General features: G+C 45.9%; 1 protein-coding gene across 1 annotated transcript in view; it reads right to left on the reverse strand.

Moving 5' to 3' along the window:
* Positions 1-2,391: 2,391 nt before the first annotated feature.
* PLAA (phospholipase A2 activating protein) overlaps positions 2,392-17,609 on the reverse strand; it is a 192,908-nt gene continuing 177,690 nt past the window's right edge. Inside the window, exons 13-14 of the mRNA XM_078676710.1 lie at positions 17,023-17,187; positions 2,392-3,113 (exon numbers count right to left, since the gene is read on the reverse strand). Of these exons, the coding sequence (XP_078532836.1) occupies positions 2,548-3,113; positions 17,023-17,187 (731 nt within the window). The 3' untranslated portion in view covers positions 2,392-2,547. The remainder of the gene's footprint in view (positions 3,114-17,022; positions 17,188-17,609) is intronic.

Consider the following 17,609-nt stretch of genomic DNA (forward strand, 5'->3'; position numbering starts at 1 on the left):
TGGAGACAAACAGAGATTGCACACACTGTGCTGGGCTTGCATGGAGTATTTGATGTGACACTTGGGGCAAAAGCTGAAGGGTGTCTATTGCATCCCTCGTTGTTGTGCAGTGTATGGAGTATGATGACTGGAATAAAAGATATGTGAAAGGCCAGGCCTGGCTCTGCAAATTTAAGACTTTGACAACATCAGCCGGTGTATGAGATGGTCTATGCCGTTATCGAAGGAAACTGGGTGCGGAGAAAGGCCTCGGTGCTGGAATTGAGCTTCGGTCCTGGAGCTGTGATATTGACGGCCAAACCAGATGGCGGAAAAAAACAATCCAACAAAGAAACAGAAGAACATGCGCAATACACAAAAGATGAGTCGCAATACCTCGGTGACTCAAAGACTTCTTTGAAGAAAAATAACTTGCAACCGTCCGAGGCCAAACCTAGATGGCAGGAGATGCTAAGCATGTTCGTTTTGTGTCGGTGGAGATGTGGCAAAAAGAATAGAAGGTAAAGTGTTTGGATACCCACACCCAAAGAGGTGACCCCTGTGACGGATACAGCACTAGTTCAACGTGGTACAGAAAAGACACACAGTGTGTATATACATGTCAGGCAGCATCCTATGTGGTAAGGGCCTTCAGCCATGTGTAGCAGGAGGAGGGGTTAAACACAGCGCCTGGTCAAGCTTTGCACCCAACCCACTGCAGGCGGCCAACTACCTGCTGCTCAAGCATTCTATCAATTACTCCACTAAGCACTTAAGCACAGCGACAGAGGACATAAGAGTACCAATCCAGTCCTCGCACATGATACCAAAGCTCTTTCCACACAAACCACATTAGATCAATATTATCTTTGCACCCAAGCGCAACCTATGGTGCAGTGAGTGGCCATCTCATTAATGTACTTCCGTGTCCTGTAAGGGATATGAAATGCTAAATAAATACTAAAAGACAATAGTATATAACAGTGAAAAATAGCTTTGTTTTACACAGAGCAAATTTGAAATGTGATCGTTCTTGTTGCTGACAGGCTCCAAAAGAAACAAACATTATCAATGGATACATGCTTGTTTGTAAACCTGTATGTGACAGCGAGCAAGCTGCTGAAAATGCATTAAAAACAGGTCAGAAAGAAGGGTATGAAAGAAAGAACTCAGACTGGGAGGGACAAACCGGTGTGTAAGGAAGCAAGAGGGTTTCAGAGAAAGACCAGTACAGGGAAAGTAAAGTGAGTTTTATTGAGAGGAGGGTGTGATCGCATTAGGGGTTAGGTGAAAGAAGGCATGGGAGAGGAGGAAAGAAGAGAAGTGTGTGTGAAAAAGTTATGACTAGCTGTGTGAAAGGAAGTAATGAGAATGATGAAGAAGAGAGTAGGTTGTGAGAGGTGAGGTAGAGGAACGTGAACGGAGAAGCTAGACAATGCAAAATAGGTTTTTGAGATACAGTGAGAAGAAAGCATGCGAGGCAAATTAAGTGGTGTTAAAAGGAAGAGTGTGAGCATTTTAGACAAGAATTTGGAGGATCAATGATGAAGGGTTCAAGAGAGAAGTTGTGAAAAAAGGATGGTGTTTGGTATAGGAGAAAACAAGATTGGTCCTTGCGGAAGACTGCCTAGATTGCCACCAGCAGTGAATACCTATTGCCCATCGAAGCAGTAAATATAGCGCCACTGCAAGAGCAGTAGGGATCAGAAAAAAAGTGCTTTCAGCAAGGCCAATACAAATTCTTGCACTGGTAATAAAAAGTAGAGCAGAAGCTAGAAGCAGGAGATTGGAGGAGGTGAATGAATAGGCATGTGAGACAGAAGATTGAGGTAAACATGAGAGGTGAGAGTAGGTGTCTGACTAAAGTGGGAGACTGGAGTGAGAGAGGCAAGTATGTGGGAAGAGTGAATCACAGGAAGAGAAGAGGGTAGAATAATGATTGTAAAAGGAGAAATGAGAAAAGACATGAGGAGGCACCTAAGTGAACAAATAAGAGATGGGTTGGAGACCAAAAGGAGGGAGAGAAAATATTAGGTATGGAAAGTCACCTTTTTAGTGTTTGACAAGTGAAACGTCTCATCTTGAACACCCCCTTGGGGCAAAGATCTTCGCCTCTGGTCACTTCTTTGGAAAAGTAAGGAAGGTCTCTGTACTGGTAGCAAGAGGTAGGGAATGTCCTATGAGCCTAAGATTCGTTGGAAAATGCACATACCCCAATACTGAGACGTTCATAGGGCTCTCATGGCAAATGTTATACTAGCCTATACCATGCCCCACTATGCCACTAATGGGACATCAAGGCTGCTCTTACAATGCTCCTGTATTTTGACTTCCATTTAGAACCTAAAAATATCAATAGTCTTGATAACAAAAAATAAAAACTACCAAAATAACCAAATAAAACTCCGCATGTAAGTGCAAAAGATTTTATTTAAGATGATTAAGCGTAATTACACGTCAAATCTTTATTAAATTTCAACTCGCTTACTCACTTATATTTATAGTGCTGCAAAATAGCAAAAACACAATTTCTCAATATCACGCTTGTTCCTCAAATGTCAAAAAAGATCACAACAGATTCAGAATGAGTTTGCAGCATTCACTTACTTTAGCTGGTTCTGAAACAGAAGCATACTTTTTTATTTGTGAGGCAATTCCTAGTGACTTGGCTAACTGAACAGCGTTCACATCGTCGCAGATCAATGTTCCAAGAGCGACTAGCAGTCTGAAAGCTGCTTCAAGGTCGTGAACAGCTTCTACCACTGTGCTGATCACTGTTAAGCACTGTGCTTTGCCTTCGATGTCACGGGCTTTATTTAAACACACTGCATAGTTGAGCGTCAGTGTAGCGAGGGCAATGTGAATGTTTTTATTATTGCCTGCTCTCAGTTCTATGGCTTCTGACAACACCAGGTCCTTCTGCGACATCATCAACCTCTGGCCTGGCTCGCTGGTGAAGCAATTGCTCAAGGTTCGAAGTGCAAGCAATTGGTTTGCTTGTTTACCACTAGGCTTCAATAATTTGACGAGGTGGTTGCTGAGCTGGTTACAAGTTTTTTCACTACAGTAGTTCTCATTCACACTTGGATGCTTGATGGATAGCCGGAGAATGTCGAGTGCTGGAAAGACTATGTCTGAAACAGAGGAAAGAATGCACTAATTACTAATGTGTTTAAACCTTATTTGCCTGATTCCAACCAGTTAAACCACAACTTGAAATCAAACATTTGTTTCTAGTTGCTCTCCAGCAATTTTCTTAGTAGGCAGCCATCTGGAAAACACAACCAACTAAGAAACCACGTATTTTACAACACACAGGACATAATGCACATAAAGTTTAGCCAATCTTGAAAACGAATAGTTTCTTACCTGTCGGTGTAGTTTTGCAGCTTGAAGATCTTTCTGGATTCACTATGCTGTGCATTATTCCGCAATCTGGTGGTTGGGTCCGGAATCGTAGTCTTTTTTCTCTCTCTTTTTTTTTTTCGTAGCCCAGGTGGGCGTCGACGTCCCACCATTTGGTGTACCTTCGGTGACGTCGGCGTGCTTCCGGCGGAAGCTACCACCCTTGGGCGCCATCTTCGGATTCTTTTTTCTGTCTCTTTTTCCTTTTTTGTCTTTGTAGTGAATCCATGGCTATGTTTGTTAATCGCTTTTCAACGTTAGTCTTTCCAAGTATCATGTAATTGTTCCAACTTGCTTTCTTTTCCATCTGTTTCCACCCTCTTTTCCAGCCTCATCTTTCTGGCGGAGGCGGGTGGGTTCGCTAGTGAATCCAGAAAGATCTTCAAGCTGCAAAACTACACCAACAGGTAAGAAACTATTTGTTTTGCAGCGTGAATCTTTCTGGATTCACTATGCTGTGCATAGATTTTGTAGCGGTTTTCGTTACTTTTGTGGCGGTTGGGTGGAAGATGAGCGTTGGTTGTTGAAAATATGTTGAAGCACTTTTTGCCCTACTTGTGCTTCTTTGTTCATCTGTACATCCACGCAATAGTGCTTAGTGAAAGTGTGCACTGAAGCCCATGTTGCCGCCAGGCATATGTCCTGAAGTGGTGTGTTGGCCAGAAAGGCAATTGTTGCTCCTTTCTTCCTGGTGGAGTGGGCCTGTGCCCCTCCTGTTCGCTCCTGGCCAGCTTGTTTGTGGCAGAATTGAATGGTCTGTGCGATCCATCGAGCTATGGTGTTCTTAGTTACTGGTTTGCCCATGTAACTGTTTGAGAAGGACACGAAGAACTGTTTTGTCTTCCTGTGCTCCTTCGTTCTTTCAATGTAGTGCATCACAGCCCTTCTTGTGTCTAGAGTGTGGAGCGAACTCTCAGCGCTTGTGGTGGGGTTTTGGAAGAAGCTAGGGATCTGCATACTCTGATTCATGTGGAACCTTGACACCACCTTTGGCATGAAGTGAGGGTCAGTTCTCATCACGACCCTGTCACTGTGTATCTGGATGTAGGGTTCCTGCAGTGTGAGTGCCTGCAGCTCGCTCACCCTTCGTAGCGAGGTGATTGCTACCAGAAAAGCCGTCTTCATTGTCAACATTTGCAGTGATGCTTTATGGATGGGTTCGAAAGGTGCTTTCATGAGCTCCGTCAGTACCACATTTAAGTTCCAGGCCGGTGGCGGCATTCTTTTTGGCGGCGCTATTCTTTTAGCTCCTTCCAGGAATCTTTTTACGACTTGGGATGTGAAGAAGCTTCTCCCTGTTTCTCCTCTTGTGTATGCCACAATGGCTGCCAGGTGCACCCTCAGCGAGGATGAGCTTAGTTTAGCCTTAATTAGGTGCGTGAGATACCTTAGCACCGTGGATTCCTTAGTCAGTTTCCTTTGGAGCTGTTCCTTGCAACACCATTGAGTGAATCTTTTCCATTTTTCCCCATAGCACTTGCGTGTGCTGGGCCTTCTTGCCTCTCGCAGCACCCGCAGGGTGCTCTCTGGTAGTTTTAGGTGTGCGAATTCTAAGTCCTCAGGAGCCAGGCTGAGAGGTTGAGGCTCTCTGGCTCTGGGTGCAGGATGTCTCCGTTTTCCATGGAGAGTAGGTCTCTTCTTTTTGAGAACTTGTGGGGGGGGCCCTGTGCCATCTCCATTATCTGAGAGAACCAGGTCTGTCTGGCCCATTGTGGTGCCACAAGGATGAGCGTCATGTTGCTCTTCATGCATTTGTTGAGAACCCTGGGGATCAGAGGTATCGGGGGGAAAAGCGTAGGCAAATGTTTTTGACCAGCTTATCCATAGGGCATTTCCCTGGGACAGTGCCTCTGGTTGCCTGGATGCAAAGTATTGGCATTTTGCATTCCGGTGTGTTGCAAATAGGTCTATTGTTGGGGTGCCCCATTTCCTGAATAGACTCTCTGTTTCCTGACTGTTGAGTTCCCACTCGTGGGACGCTGAAGCCTGCCTGCTGAGCCAATCCGCTTCTACATTGTCCTTCCCTGGCAGGTGTATGGCTAGCAAGTCTATTTTTAGTGGTATAGCCCATTTCCATATCTCCAGTGCCAAGTTTGACAGAGGGAACGATTGAGTTCCCCCCTGTTTGTTTATATAAAACATCGTTGTGGTGTTGTCTGTTTGTATTAGCACCTTCTGGTTGTATAGGTGTTTCTGGAAGGCCTTGAGGGCTAGCAACACCGTTTTCAGTTCCAGGTAGTTGATGTGCCGGACTGCGTCTGTAGGGCTCCACAGACCCCTCACTCTGAGCCTGTTCATGTGTGCGCCCCACCCCTTCTGGGATGCGTCTGTGGTGATGGTCACTGTTGGGTCCAGTGGTGTTAGAGGTTTCCCTTCTGTTATTCTCTCCTTGGTCCACCACCTTATCTCTTCCTGCACCCTGTGCGTTACAACCACTAGATCCTCCCAACTTCCTGTAGCTTGTGACCATTGTTGTTGCAGCCACTATTTGCAGGCGTACATTGGGGACCAGGTGTATGCATGATGCCATCATCCCCAAGATCTTGCTCACAGTCCTCACTGTCAGAGCTCGCCCCTTCTGGTAGTGACGTTTCTCCCTCAACAGACTGAGCGTTCTCTTCTCGCTCGGTAGGACTCTGCATTGGACAGTGTCGATCTGGGCTCCCAGGAAGATCTTCACCTGCTCTGGTTCCATCGAGCATTTTCCCCAGTGTATGGAGAACCCCAGGTTTGCTAGCGTTCTTGTCACTTGTTCTGCATGCTCTTTGCATGTCCTGTAACAGCTTGCCTTTACCAGCCAGTCGTCGAGGTAGGGGTACACGTGTATCCCCTTTCTTCTTAGGTGTGCGGCCACTGCCGCGAGGCATTTGGTGAATACCCTTGGTGCGGACTTTAGGCCGAAAGCCAGGGTCGTGAACTGGTAGTGATCCTTGTTTACTGTGAACCTTAGCATGTGCTTGTGCTGCCTGTTCATGGGGATGTGCAGGTACGCATCTTTGAGGTCTATGGTAGACAAGAAGTCTCCGGTTTTTATCTGTGGGATGACCTCTTGTAGGGACGTCATTTTGAATTTTTGAGTTTTGACGTATTTGTTCAGGAACCGTAGGTCCAGGATGGGTCTTAGACTTTCGTCCACTTTTGGCACTAGGAAGTAGTTTGAGTACACTCCCTTGTTCCGTTCTTTGAAAGGCACTCGTTCAATGGCCGCTTTGAGGAGCAGTTCTTGGGCTTCCTCTTGCAGTAGTTGCAGCTCTCTTCCAGAGTGCTGTCTTTTCTTTGGTTTTCTGTTTGGTGGCTACCTTTCCAACTCTATGCAGTATCCGAACTGCATAATATGGAGTATCCATTTGTCTGTTGTTATTTTTCTCCACTCCTGGAGAAAAAATCTTAATCTTCCTCCTAACGGCGTTACATGTTCCTTCGTGTCTTGTCCGTGTAGCCCTCTCCTCTGTTTTTCCGTGCTCCTCCCCCGGAGGGTTTTGGTGGCGGAGCACCTTCTCTCGTCTGAAGTCACTTAGAGGGGGGTTGCTCACCGCCTCTCCTTCTCTGGCCCCGTCCATTTCCTCTTGACCGAAAGGACTGGCCCCTGCTTTGGTAGTTCCAGCCTTGCCTCTGCCTGCTCATGTGGCCTTGGTTGTCACTCTGTTGCCCCTGGTGGAAACTCTGGTGAGAATCTCCTCGCTGATTTCCACCTCTGCCGTTCGGCCTCCGTGTAGGGGTGCCCCTTCTCATCCCTCTGAACTGCAGGGCCCCCATGGACCTTGCCGTCTCGTTGTCCTTCAGTTGGGTGAGCTTATCATCCACTGGGGCTCCGAACAGTGTTTCACCGTTGAAGGGTGTGTTCAGGATGTTATTCTGAACCTCAGCCTTGAATCCTAAGATCCTGAGCCAGGCTTGCCTTCTTTCTGTGATGCCTATGGCCATCAGTCTGCTGGATGTTTCTGCCCCATCCAAGGCTGTCTTCAGGCACAAATTGGCGATGCTCTTCCCCTCTTCCACAAGGTGTGATGCCCTCTCACGGTATTGTTCCGGGAGGTGCTTGAGAAACTGTCCCATTTGATCCCAATGCTGGTATTGATGCCTATTCAGGAGGGCGTTGGAATTCGCCATCCGCCAGTGCGTTGCGGCGTTCCTCTCAATCTTCCTGCCAGTTAGATCCATCCTCCTGCTTTCTTTGTCAGGTGGGGGTCTAGACGTTGTTGGGACGTTTGCCCTTTTCCTGGCCGTTGCAGCGATTATAGAATCTGCTGTGACGGATCCCTTGATGTAAGCTGGGTCTTGTGAGGAGAATTTGTAATTTTTCTCTGTCCTCGGCGTTACAGATCTGCATGTAGCCGGGTCCTTGAAGGCCTTCTTCCCCTGGTCTGTGATACTTTTGAGCATGGGCAGGAACTGGCTTCTTGTCTGTATGGGGAGTAATGTCTCGAGCAGGAAGTCTGCTTTTGGCTTTTCCTCTTCCAGCTTAACTTCATAAGCTGCTGCTGCCTTCCTTACCACCTCATTGTATGCCCCAATGTCATCCGGTGGAGAAGGCCTCGAGGGGTATGTTTCCACTGCCTCCTCTGGGTTTTCGGCCTCGATGTCCTGCCATTCCTGGTCTTGGGCCGTCGAGGAACCTGAGCCGTAGTTAGACTGCTGTTCCCCGTAATCCCCTTCAGTGTAGTAGAGGTCTTCCTCCTCTTCGTGCTCCGAAGGCTCCGGAGTTTTCGGCGGCTCTTCGGCGTCGAACTCCTCGAGTTCCTGTGCCTCAGCGACGGTCGGTGCCGGCTTCGAGGGGGATCTTGTAGCTTTTCATTTTTTCATCGAAGTCCTTCCTTCTCTGAAGGATGTTCTCCATTTCGGCCTCGAGCCTTCTTTTCCTCAGCATTTCTGCGGCCTGTTCGTCGTCGAGCGTTTCGGACGCTCTTTTCGGCGGCGTCGTCTACGTCGAAGCTTTCTTCGGCTCTTTTTCTTTCGACGTTGAAGTCGAAGTCGAAGGCCCTTTTTCGGGGGCTTGCTTCGGTGGCCTCTGCTTTTCGCTGGCCTTCTGCCTCCGGGAGTCCTTCTCGGAGGATCCGCTGGGCTCTTTTTCGGAGGATGCAGCTTCGGTCGTCGATTTGTTCGGTACCGGTGCTCCTTTCGAGGCTCTGTGCTCAGACTTTCGAGAGTCTGCCTCAGGTTTTCGAAGCCCTGTGGGAGTTTTCGGGGTCGTAGACTCTCCTACCTTATCAGGCATTTTCTTGTCGGTCTCAGCGACCGTGAAGTCATCTGGGCCTTCGGCGATGTTGTCCTCGTCGTCGGTGGAGAGGCCAAGTTCATAAAGCGTCGGGGCTTGGCCCTTGCCCTGCATCGAGTGTCTTCGGCTTGAAGACGGAGCAGGCGTTGCAGTCTCTGCTCTCGTGGTCGATTGGCAGGCAGAGGTTGCAGACTGGGTGCTGGTCCTTCTGTGCGAACTTGTGGTGGCAGTTCTTGCAGAATTTAAAGGGCGTCTTGCACATCCCTGCGCTCAGGGGGCCCCCTGTGTGCGCATTCCTTGAAGGACGTCTAAGATTTCGAAGTTCTCTCCTTTCTTCGTCGTCTCCTCTCTAAAAGTCCTCGTCTGTCGATGTTCTCAGGTCTTCACCTGTGAATATTTGCTGTATTTTCTTCTTTCCTCCTCCAAAACTTCTGGAGATTCACGCGACGATCCAGACCCAACGGCGGAAAAAAGAATCTGAAGATGGCGCCCAAGGGTGGTAGCTTCCGCCGGAAGCACGCCGACGTCACCGAAGGTACACCAAATGGTGGGACGTCGACGCCCACCTGGGCTACGAAAAAAAAAAAAAAAAAGAGAAAAAAGACTACGATTCCGGACCCAACCACCAGATTGCGGAATAATGCACAGCATAGTGAATCCAGAAAGATTCACGCTGCAAAATTAGCAATTTTTTTTTGATTTGTTAAAGCTGCAGTTTGGCCAAATATATACAGAGGCGTGTCACTAATTAGCAACTTCGCAAGTGATTTAAAAGAATCACTTTATAGCGATTTCCCTGACCCCCAAAAAAAAAGGAAAAACACTAATTGTACTGTGCATCAGGCAGTGCAGGGATGGGAATGATGATGGATGAACATGTGATCTGTATAGCACCAAACCCAAGAGCTCATCCCAGTCTATTTAACAACTGGATCGTCCAGCGGGGCACACGTACAATCGAGTCAGATACAGACAGGTCACGCCTAGTTGGGGCTGGCACACTTCTCAATGGTCAACCTCGAGAAGCACTGAAATTTTTTGAAAAAAATTAATAGGGAGGACAATAGCTGAAGTGTATGAAATAAGATGTTCTCTGTGTTCCGGACATTGCTTTGTTAAACTGCCTAAAGCAGAACAAGCACTGGCAATGCCAAAAGGTTTGGCTTTAAAGGAACGTTGTATGGTAATGTGAATATACAAGCAAATAGCATGGGAATAAATATGCATTTGTGAGTAAACAAAGAACTGTAGAATAATACTGGTGGGATAAAAGAGTCAGGTAATACTTGTATTGTCAAGCCAGACCTAAAAATACATGTAGGTTAATGACTGCCGCCCTCCCCTCTGTGCTGCTGCCAGGGAGAAAACATCATATGATCTTGTTACCCAATTTTAATAGCATTTCAATGTCATGTGTGAGCCCCTCAAAAGTTAAAGCTTAGGCAGCTTGATAATTAAACAAAATGATCACAGCTGTGTGGAGAGTAAGTAACTTTTTTGTGGAAGGACACAACTTCTGCCTAAACAAAGCATTTACTCCTGGCTCCCAACATGTGGACGGAGCCAAAACCCCTCTCTAGTGATGTTCTCGCCAGACCATAAAAAGGATATGAGAAATTAGAGTGTGAAACGAAAGAAGCTTTAAATAATCCCTAGCTGAAATGTGAGCATGACCAATTATCTGAAACACTGATAGATTAACAAGGAGGGGGCTCCAAACCCCCCTCAAATCCTCTACTCTTCCCAGCTGAATGAGCTGAAAAATAAACTACTTGCTGCCTATACTTGCAGTGCTTTCCCATTGTAAAAAACCTACATATGCTGAAAAGCAATAAACAAAAGCAGCATATATGGAAAATGCTACTTACCAGTATGCATCTGTTCTTGGCATGTAGAGCTGCAGTCTCACACTGTGCATTAGATCGCCACCTTGTGTTTGGCTCGGATGATTGCATGTTGTTGTCGTCTTGGAAGAAGTTTTTGTAGTCACGAGATAGGTCACTCCTCCCTTGGACGATAGTGCGCATGGGCATCGACTCCATCCTTAGATTGTTTTTCGCCAGGATGGGAAATGATGGAGTTAGTAGAAATAGAAAAAGGGATGTCCATGTGTGTATCTAATTAAGATAGAACTGAAACAGATACAGGCCCCGGGGAGGCGGGTGGGCATGTGAGACTCTGCAGCTCTACATGCCAAGAACAGATGCATACTGGTAAGTAGCATTTTCCGTTCGAGGCATATGATCTGCAGATCTCACACTGTGCATCGAGTGTACAGCAGTGTCTCTCCTAGCGGTGGTCACCTGTATCTGTTGCAGTAGTTTGAAAGAGAGTTTTGAGGACAGCTTGGCCTACTGCAGCTTGCTGCTTGGCTTGCACATCAACACAGTAGTGTCTAGTGAAGGTGTGTGTTGTAGACCATATTGCTGCCTTGCAGATGTCTTCTAGGGGAATGTTCCCTAAGAAAGCCATGGAGGCTCCTAGTTTGCGTGTGGAGTGAGCTCTAGGAGGAACTGTTAATGTACGTTTTGCTTTGAGAACAGTTGCTTTTGTATGACGAAAGGATTTGGTCCTATCAATGTAATAGAGAAGAGCTCTTTTTACATCTAGTGTGTGTAGAGTTCTTTCTGCTACAGAGTCTGGGTTTTGAAAAAACACTGGCAACTCTACTGATTGGTTTAGATGAAAAGGAGTAATTACTTTAGGAAGGAATTTGGGATTAGTCCGTAGAACCACCTTGTTACGGTGTAATTGTAAAAATGGTTCTTGTATAGTGAAAGCTTGAATCTCACTAACTCTCCTAAGAGAGGTAATAGCAATAAGGAAAGCTGTTCTCCATGTAAGGAATTGCAGTTCACACTTATGTAAAGGGTCAAAGGGGGGCCCCATGAGCCTGGTAAGAACAATGTTTAGGTTCCACACTGGAGAGGGTGGTAACCTAGGAGGAATGATTAGTTTTAATCCTTCCAAAAAAGCGTTGATTGCAGGTACTCTAAATAACGACATATGTTGTCTATTTTGTAGATATGCTGTAATTGCTGCAAGATGTAAATGTATTAGCTCTCACTGCCCAGATCCTGTCTATCCCTTCTGATGAGTATCAAGCGCTGGGATGCTTTCGAGTAGCCATGCGCTATATAAAAGTCTTTCCAATTCCAATTCCAATTGATGAATATGCTAGATTACATCTTTGTAAATGGAGAAGGTAACAGATGATATTCTGGATGGCAGCATCTAGAGGATCAATTTGATTATTAGTGCAGCAAATGGCAAATCTCTTCCATTTAGCAGCATAGCAAGCTCTAGTAGTAGGTGTTCTGGCTTCTTTAATGATATTCATTCAGTCTGGTGGCAGGTTAAGGTAACCAAACTCTAAGACTTCAAGAGCCAGATCGCCAGATTCAGTTGACTTGGATCTGGATGTCTCCATGGTTCTGCGTTAGCATGAATGGTGTCAGACACAGTCTTTGATGTGGAACTAGAGAGAGTTCTAGCAGTGTGGTGAACCATGGTTGGCGTGCCCATGTGGGAGCTACCAGAATCAATTTGAGAGATTGTTTTCTCAGCTTGCATACTACTAGTGGGATTGGTGGAAAAGCGTACGCAAATCTGCCAGACCAGTTCATCCATATCGCATTGCCCTTGGACAGCGGGTGTGGAAACCTGGTGGCGAAGGTTGGGCATTTGGCGTTTTTGTGTGTGGCAAACAGATCTATTTCTGGATGACCCCACTTGTGAAAGAATGATAGAAGAACTTGCAAATGTAGCTCCCATTCGTGAATCTGTTGTGCCTGCCGACTTACCAGATCTGCTATCCGATTGTGAACTCCTGGAAGGTGTTCTGCAAGCAGATACATCTTTTGTGGAATGGCCTATCTCCAAATGTTCTGTGCGAGCTGGGACAGTTGCAGGGAATGTGTGCCTCCTTGTTTTTGAATATAGTACATGGCTGTCATGTTGTCCGTCAGGATCAAGACAGCTTTGTTCTGTACATGTACTTGGAAGGATTTTAGTGCTAGGGATATTGCTAGCAGCTCTAGGTGATTGATGTGAAGCACCTTTTGTTGAGCGGTCCATTTTCCCTTAGTTGTATGGTGGAGCAGATGGGCTCCCCATCCTGTGAGGGATGCGTCTGTTGTCAGTACTATCTGTGGCACAGGGTCGAGGAAAGGCCGCCCTCTGGACAAGTTTTTGGTGTTCCACCACAGCAGAGAGCGATGTGTGAGGCTGTCCACCAACACCAGGTCTGTAAGTTGTCCTTGAGCCGGATTCCACTGATGTGCTAGACATTCCTGCAATGGGGGCATTTGCAGTCTTGCATATGTACAATAAAAATGCAAGATGCCATCATGCCTATTAGTTGCATGAACACTGGCTGAGAGAGAGTGTTGGTTTTGAAACTTTGTGACTAAGGCTTGAATGCTCTGTATCCTGGCTGGACTGGGATAAGCTAGAGCTGTATTGGTGTTTATGGTAGCCCCTAGGTATTGATGTACATGAGAGGGCTGGAGATGTGACTTGGTGTAGTTGATTGTAAACCCCAAGTCGTGCAGTGTTTGAATTGTTTGAGATGTGTGTTGGACACACTGATTAAATGACTTGGCTTTTATGAGCCAATCGTCTAAGTATGGGAAGACGTGGATATGTTGTCTTCTGAGATGTGCTGCTACTACTGCTAGGCACTTTGTAAACACTCGTGGTGCAGTTGTGACCCCGAATGGAAGGACTTTGAACTGATAGTGTTGTCCTTCTAGTACAAATCTGAGACACTTCCTGTGAGAAGGATGTATGGGAATGTGGAAGTAGGCGTCCTTGAGGTCTAGTGTGGTTAGAAAATCGCTTTGTTGCAACAATGGGAGCACTTGTAAAGTGATCATGTGAAAATGATCTGAGTGTATATACAGATTGAGAGGCCTTAGGTCTAGAATTGGTCTTAGCGTTCCGTCCTTTTTTGGTATTAGGAAACAGAGGGAGTAAACCCCTGTTCCTCGATGTTGCAACGGAACTAGCTCTATTGCATCTTTTTGCAGCAATGAGAGAACCTCTTGTTGGAGCAGCGTTAGATGTTCTGTGGACATTGGACGCTGTCTGGGTGTTATATGTGGAGGGGTAGCCGTAAGCTCTAGGCAGTAACCATACTGGATAATTTGTCTTACCCACTTGTCTGTTGTGATGGAATTACAGACAGGTAAGAACTGTTAGTCTGCCCCCTACAGGAGTGGAATGCTGTTGGGGAAGCAGAAGGAAGTCAGTGGTTTGTGTTGGAAGAGGTTCGATTATTGTTATTTTCTCGACCTCTTCCCCTGTTGTTGTTGCCTCTGTAGCTTCCTCTAAAGTATCCTCTATTGGAGGATGTTTGTGTATTTGTTTTAAAGGAAGCTGAATTGTCTGTTCCAGCTTGTTTGGAGCCTCCATGTAGAAGGAGTGACGAAAGGAGGACTGCAGAGTTCCCATAGACTTCGCTGTGTCAGTGTCTTTCTTCATTTTTTTAAGTGCTATGTCTACCGCTGGACCAAACAATTGTGGTTGGTTGAATTAAGATAGTAGTTTGCACTTCTTGCTTAAATCCTGAAATGCGTACCCACGTGTGACATCTAAGGAGGACACTGGTGTTTATTGCTCTGGATGCAGTGTCTGCTACATCAAGTGCGCATTTAATGGAGGCATTTGATATAAGCTTACCCTCTTGTAAGAGGTCATTTGCTTGTGGCTTATATTGATCGGACAGATGTTGTAAGAGCTTCTCTAACTAATCATAGTGAGCCCTGTCGTATCTTGCGAGGAGGGCCTGGTGTTAGCGATGCGCCATGTATTGCTAGCTTGGGCAGCTATTCTTTTCCCTGAAGCATCTATGATCTTTGATTCTTTATCGGGAGGTGGCACTTCACCTGATGTTTGGGAATTTGCTCTTTTCCTAGCGTTTGAAAGTACTAGGGAGTCTAAAGGTAGCTGTCCTTTAATGTAGGCAGGGTCTCCAGGAGCCGCTCTGTACTTTTTCTCTATCTTTGGGTTTAGGATTCTAGCTGGTACAGGATCTTTAAACACTTCTGGTGCATGCTTAATGACTCCTTTAATCATTGGCAGTATTTGCACAGATTTTTGGGAGTGTTCAAAAGTGTCTAATAAAAAATCTTCCTCTGCATCATCTGCATGCATAGTGACATTGTGATAGATGGCAGCCCTATTCATTAAGTGTCCAAACCCAATATTGTCTTCTGGAGGAGAAGGTTTAGATGAATATGTATGTGGGTCAGGAATATCTGGTACATCCTGTGGGTTTGGATACTCCCAGTCTGGTGAACCTGTTGGGTAGGGAAAAGGGTCATCTGGGTCTCTCCCTCCCCCCCATGCTATACTCATCATCATCTTGAGGAAGTGTATGTGGGGGAGAATGAGGAGGAGAATTTTGAGGTGAAATATTTAAAGAAAGAGGAGGAGGAGGAGGAGAAGGAGATACAGGAGAAGAAGGGTGCATAGGAGATGTGGCAGAGTCCTTCTTCTTGACAGGCACTAGAGGTATAGGTGCTGTATCTGACTTCCTCTTCCAGTGTGGTGTAGTGGAAACTTGCCCTGTTTCTGGAACAATGTAGATCCTTTTTTGTAAAGGATCTGGTTGGAAAAGCTACTCTTCTTGAGGCACAGCCTTCGGTGCCGATTTGTTCGGTTCCGAACCTGTTTGTTGCTTGTCTTTAGCCTTAGGAGCTGATGTTGAGTCCTTTGGCGTAGATTTCCACACTGAAGATATTGTCTTTGGAGCCGAAGCCTGTTTCGTGGACTTGGAAGCATCGGAAGCAGGCTTTGTCTTTTTCGGCATCGGCATCAAGGGTATCGGCTACGGAGTGGTAGCTGTTTTCGGGGCATCGGAAACAGGCTTCGTTGTTTTCGGAGCCGCTTTGTCTCTCGGAGTCGACAGTTTCGGAGTGTCTTTCGGAACCGGGACTCCTTTTTGTTTTGGTGCCGAGGGAGCAGGTGGTATCGGCACATGTGGTTTGTTCGGTATGAAGGTACCGGAAGGCTTCATTATTTTCTTCAGAGCCGGGCTCGATGGTGGGGCTTTCGAAGTGTTTTTTCGGTCTCGACTGGGACCCGCAGGCGGAGTGTTGACCTTTGCCTTCGATTTTGGTGTTTGGGCTAGGGTAGGGGCAGTGGTACTCACACGTTGACCCGAAGGTATGGAGTCATCTGCCTCGGATACGATCTGGAGATCATCGGAATCTTCTTCTGGGACGCATGGACTTCGTCGAAGATATCCACCGGTTCCGGAACTGATCTCTGCATATCGCGTCGACAGACCCTCCGATCTCGAATGTGCAGCTGGATTCGTCGTGTTCTGGCGATAAGCCCAGGTTACAAACCTCGTGATGGTCACTGTGTGGAAATTTTGCTCCACACTTGGGGCATCTTTTGAATGGCGTTCTTTCCATGAGGTGTAGGCCTCATGGCGTGGGTAGGCCCAACGGCCTGCGGCGACGACCGGAATCGAGCTGATGAAGTCGAGTCGATGTTTATCGGTATTGAAAGTTGTTTATTGAAGTTTGAAGAAAGTTTTTACGCGTCGAAGTACTTGAAAAGTAAATTTCGAACCGGAGCGGAAAAGTTTCATCCGAACCCAGTGGTGGAAAAAAACAATCTAAAGATGGAGTCTATGCCCATGCGTACTATCGTCCAAGGGAGGAGTCACCCATCTCCCAACACCAGGTGGTGATCTAATGCACAGTGTGAGATCTGCAGCTCATATGCCTCGAACAGTATATTTCTATCAGAAAGAAATACAATGTATAATTAGTGCCTATAGAAAATACAAATAACTTTGGTGTTCACAAAGCGTTCTAAGCACAGATGATCTTGAACCAGTTCAAAACTACAACATCTTTCACACTGCTCAACTTTTTGGAATTTACCAATGATTCCTTGAATGGTCGAAAAGAAACACCAACAGAAAAAGCGCCTCTTGACAGCAAGTTTGAACCTGCATATGTAACATGGCGCAGGAACAAGGACAAAAGAGTTTACTTATTTGTATGGACCATGTCTCCATACAAATGAGGAAACACCTCAATAGCATTGCAGCGGTAGAAAATGTACACCCGTGTCATTGGTGACACAAAAGGAGCTGTGCTGTAGTGTGCAGCCATTTCTGTGATTCTAAAGTACCAGTGAGGCGCAAATATCCATTACAACCCATGTGCACTTCTGCAATATTTCCTCTGATTTGCCATAGAACACAAACAGATATTTTAGTCGCCACACAATTGGAATTTTAGTGCCGGTTATAGACCTTAAAACACATGCACAATCACTTAAAGCAGAGACATCAAAGTAAATTTAGCAACAACTGCTTTTAAAGCATCCATGTTCTTCACTGTGTTTCCTGAGTAAAGTGGTTCCTGTTTATCCCGGTGAACTCATTTATTAATCCATACCTTCAGGCCATTTGATTGTTTTCCACAAGGTTTCCAGTTGTTGTGCAGTTGGAGTTTCGGTAGATGGATTACCTACTACAACTAACAATTTTTCAAGCAGGATCAGCTCATCCTCTGACAATTTTTGGTCTGCTGGTGCACTTCCATTCAACTCACGTAACTTTCCTACATGGAATGAAACAAACATTAGTGCTTAACAACATTCTGAAACATTGTATAGTCATTTTTAATTTGTTATTGACCTAAACAAGCATGTGAACACAGGTTACAACACAATAGAACTGGAGCCCAGTACTATACCCATCCTCCACGGCTCTTTGCTCATCATTCTGATTTTAAGCAATAGTCTGAAATCAGTTCTACAGAACACATCCCCTTCCACCATTCTTTTAATTGTCACGTCATCTGGCATCCTGGCCCATTTGGAGTGTAAATTTAGCTTCAAATGTGATTCGATCATAAAAGGACTAAACACATTTAGATTAACAGAGTTGAATAATTTGACTAACTTGGTTTAATTGAACGTCACCTGTTCTCCTTTTGGTACATTTATGTACCTCTCGTGTATGAGCTAAATGGCCTGTTGA

Source organism: Lissotriton helveticus, chromosome 2_1 (assembly GCF_964261635.1).
Source record: "Lissotriton helveticus chromosome 2_1, aLisHel1.1, whole genome shotgun sequence".
Lineage (NCBI taxonomy): Eukaryota > Metazoa > Chordata > Amphibia > Caudata > Salamandridae > Lissotriton > Lissotriton helveticus.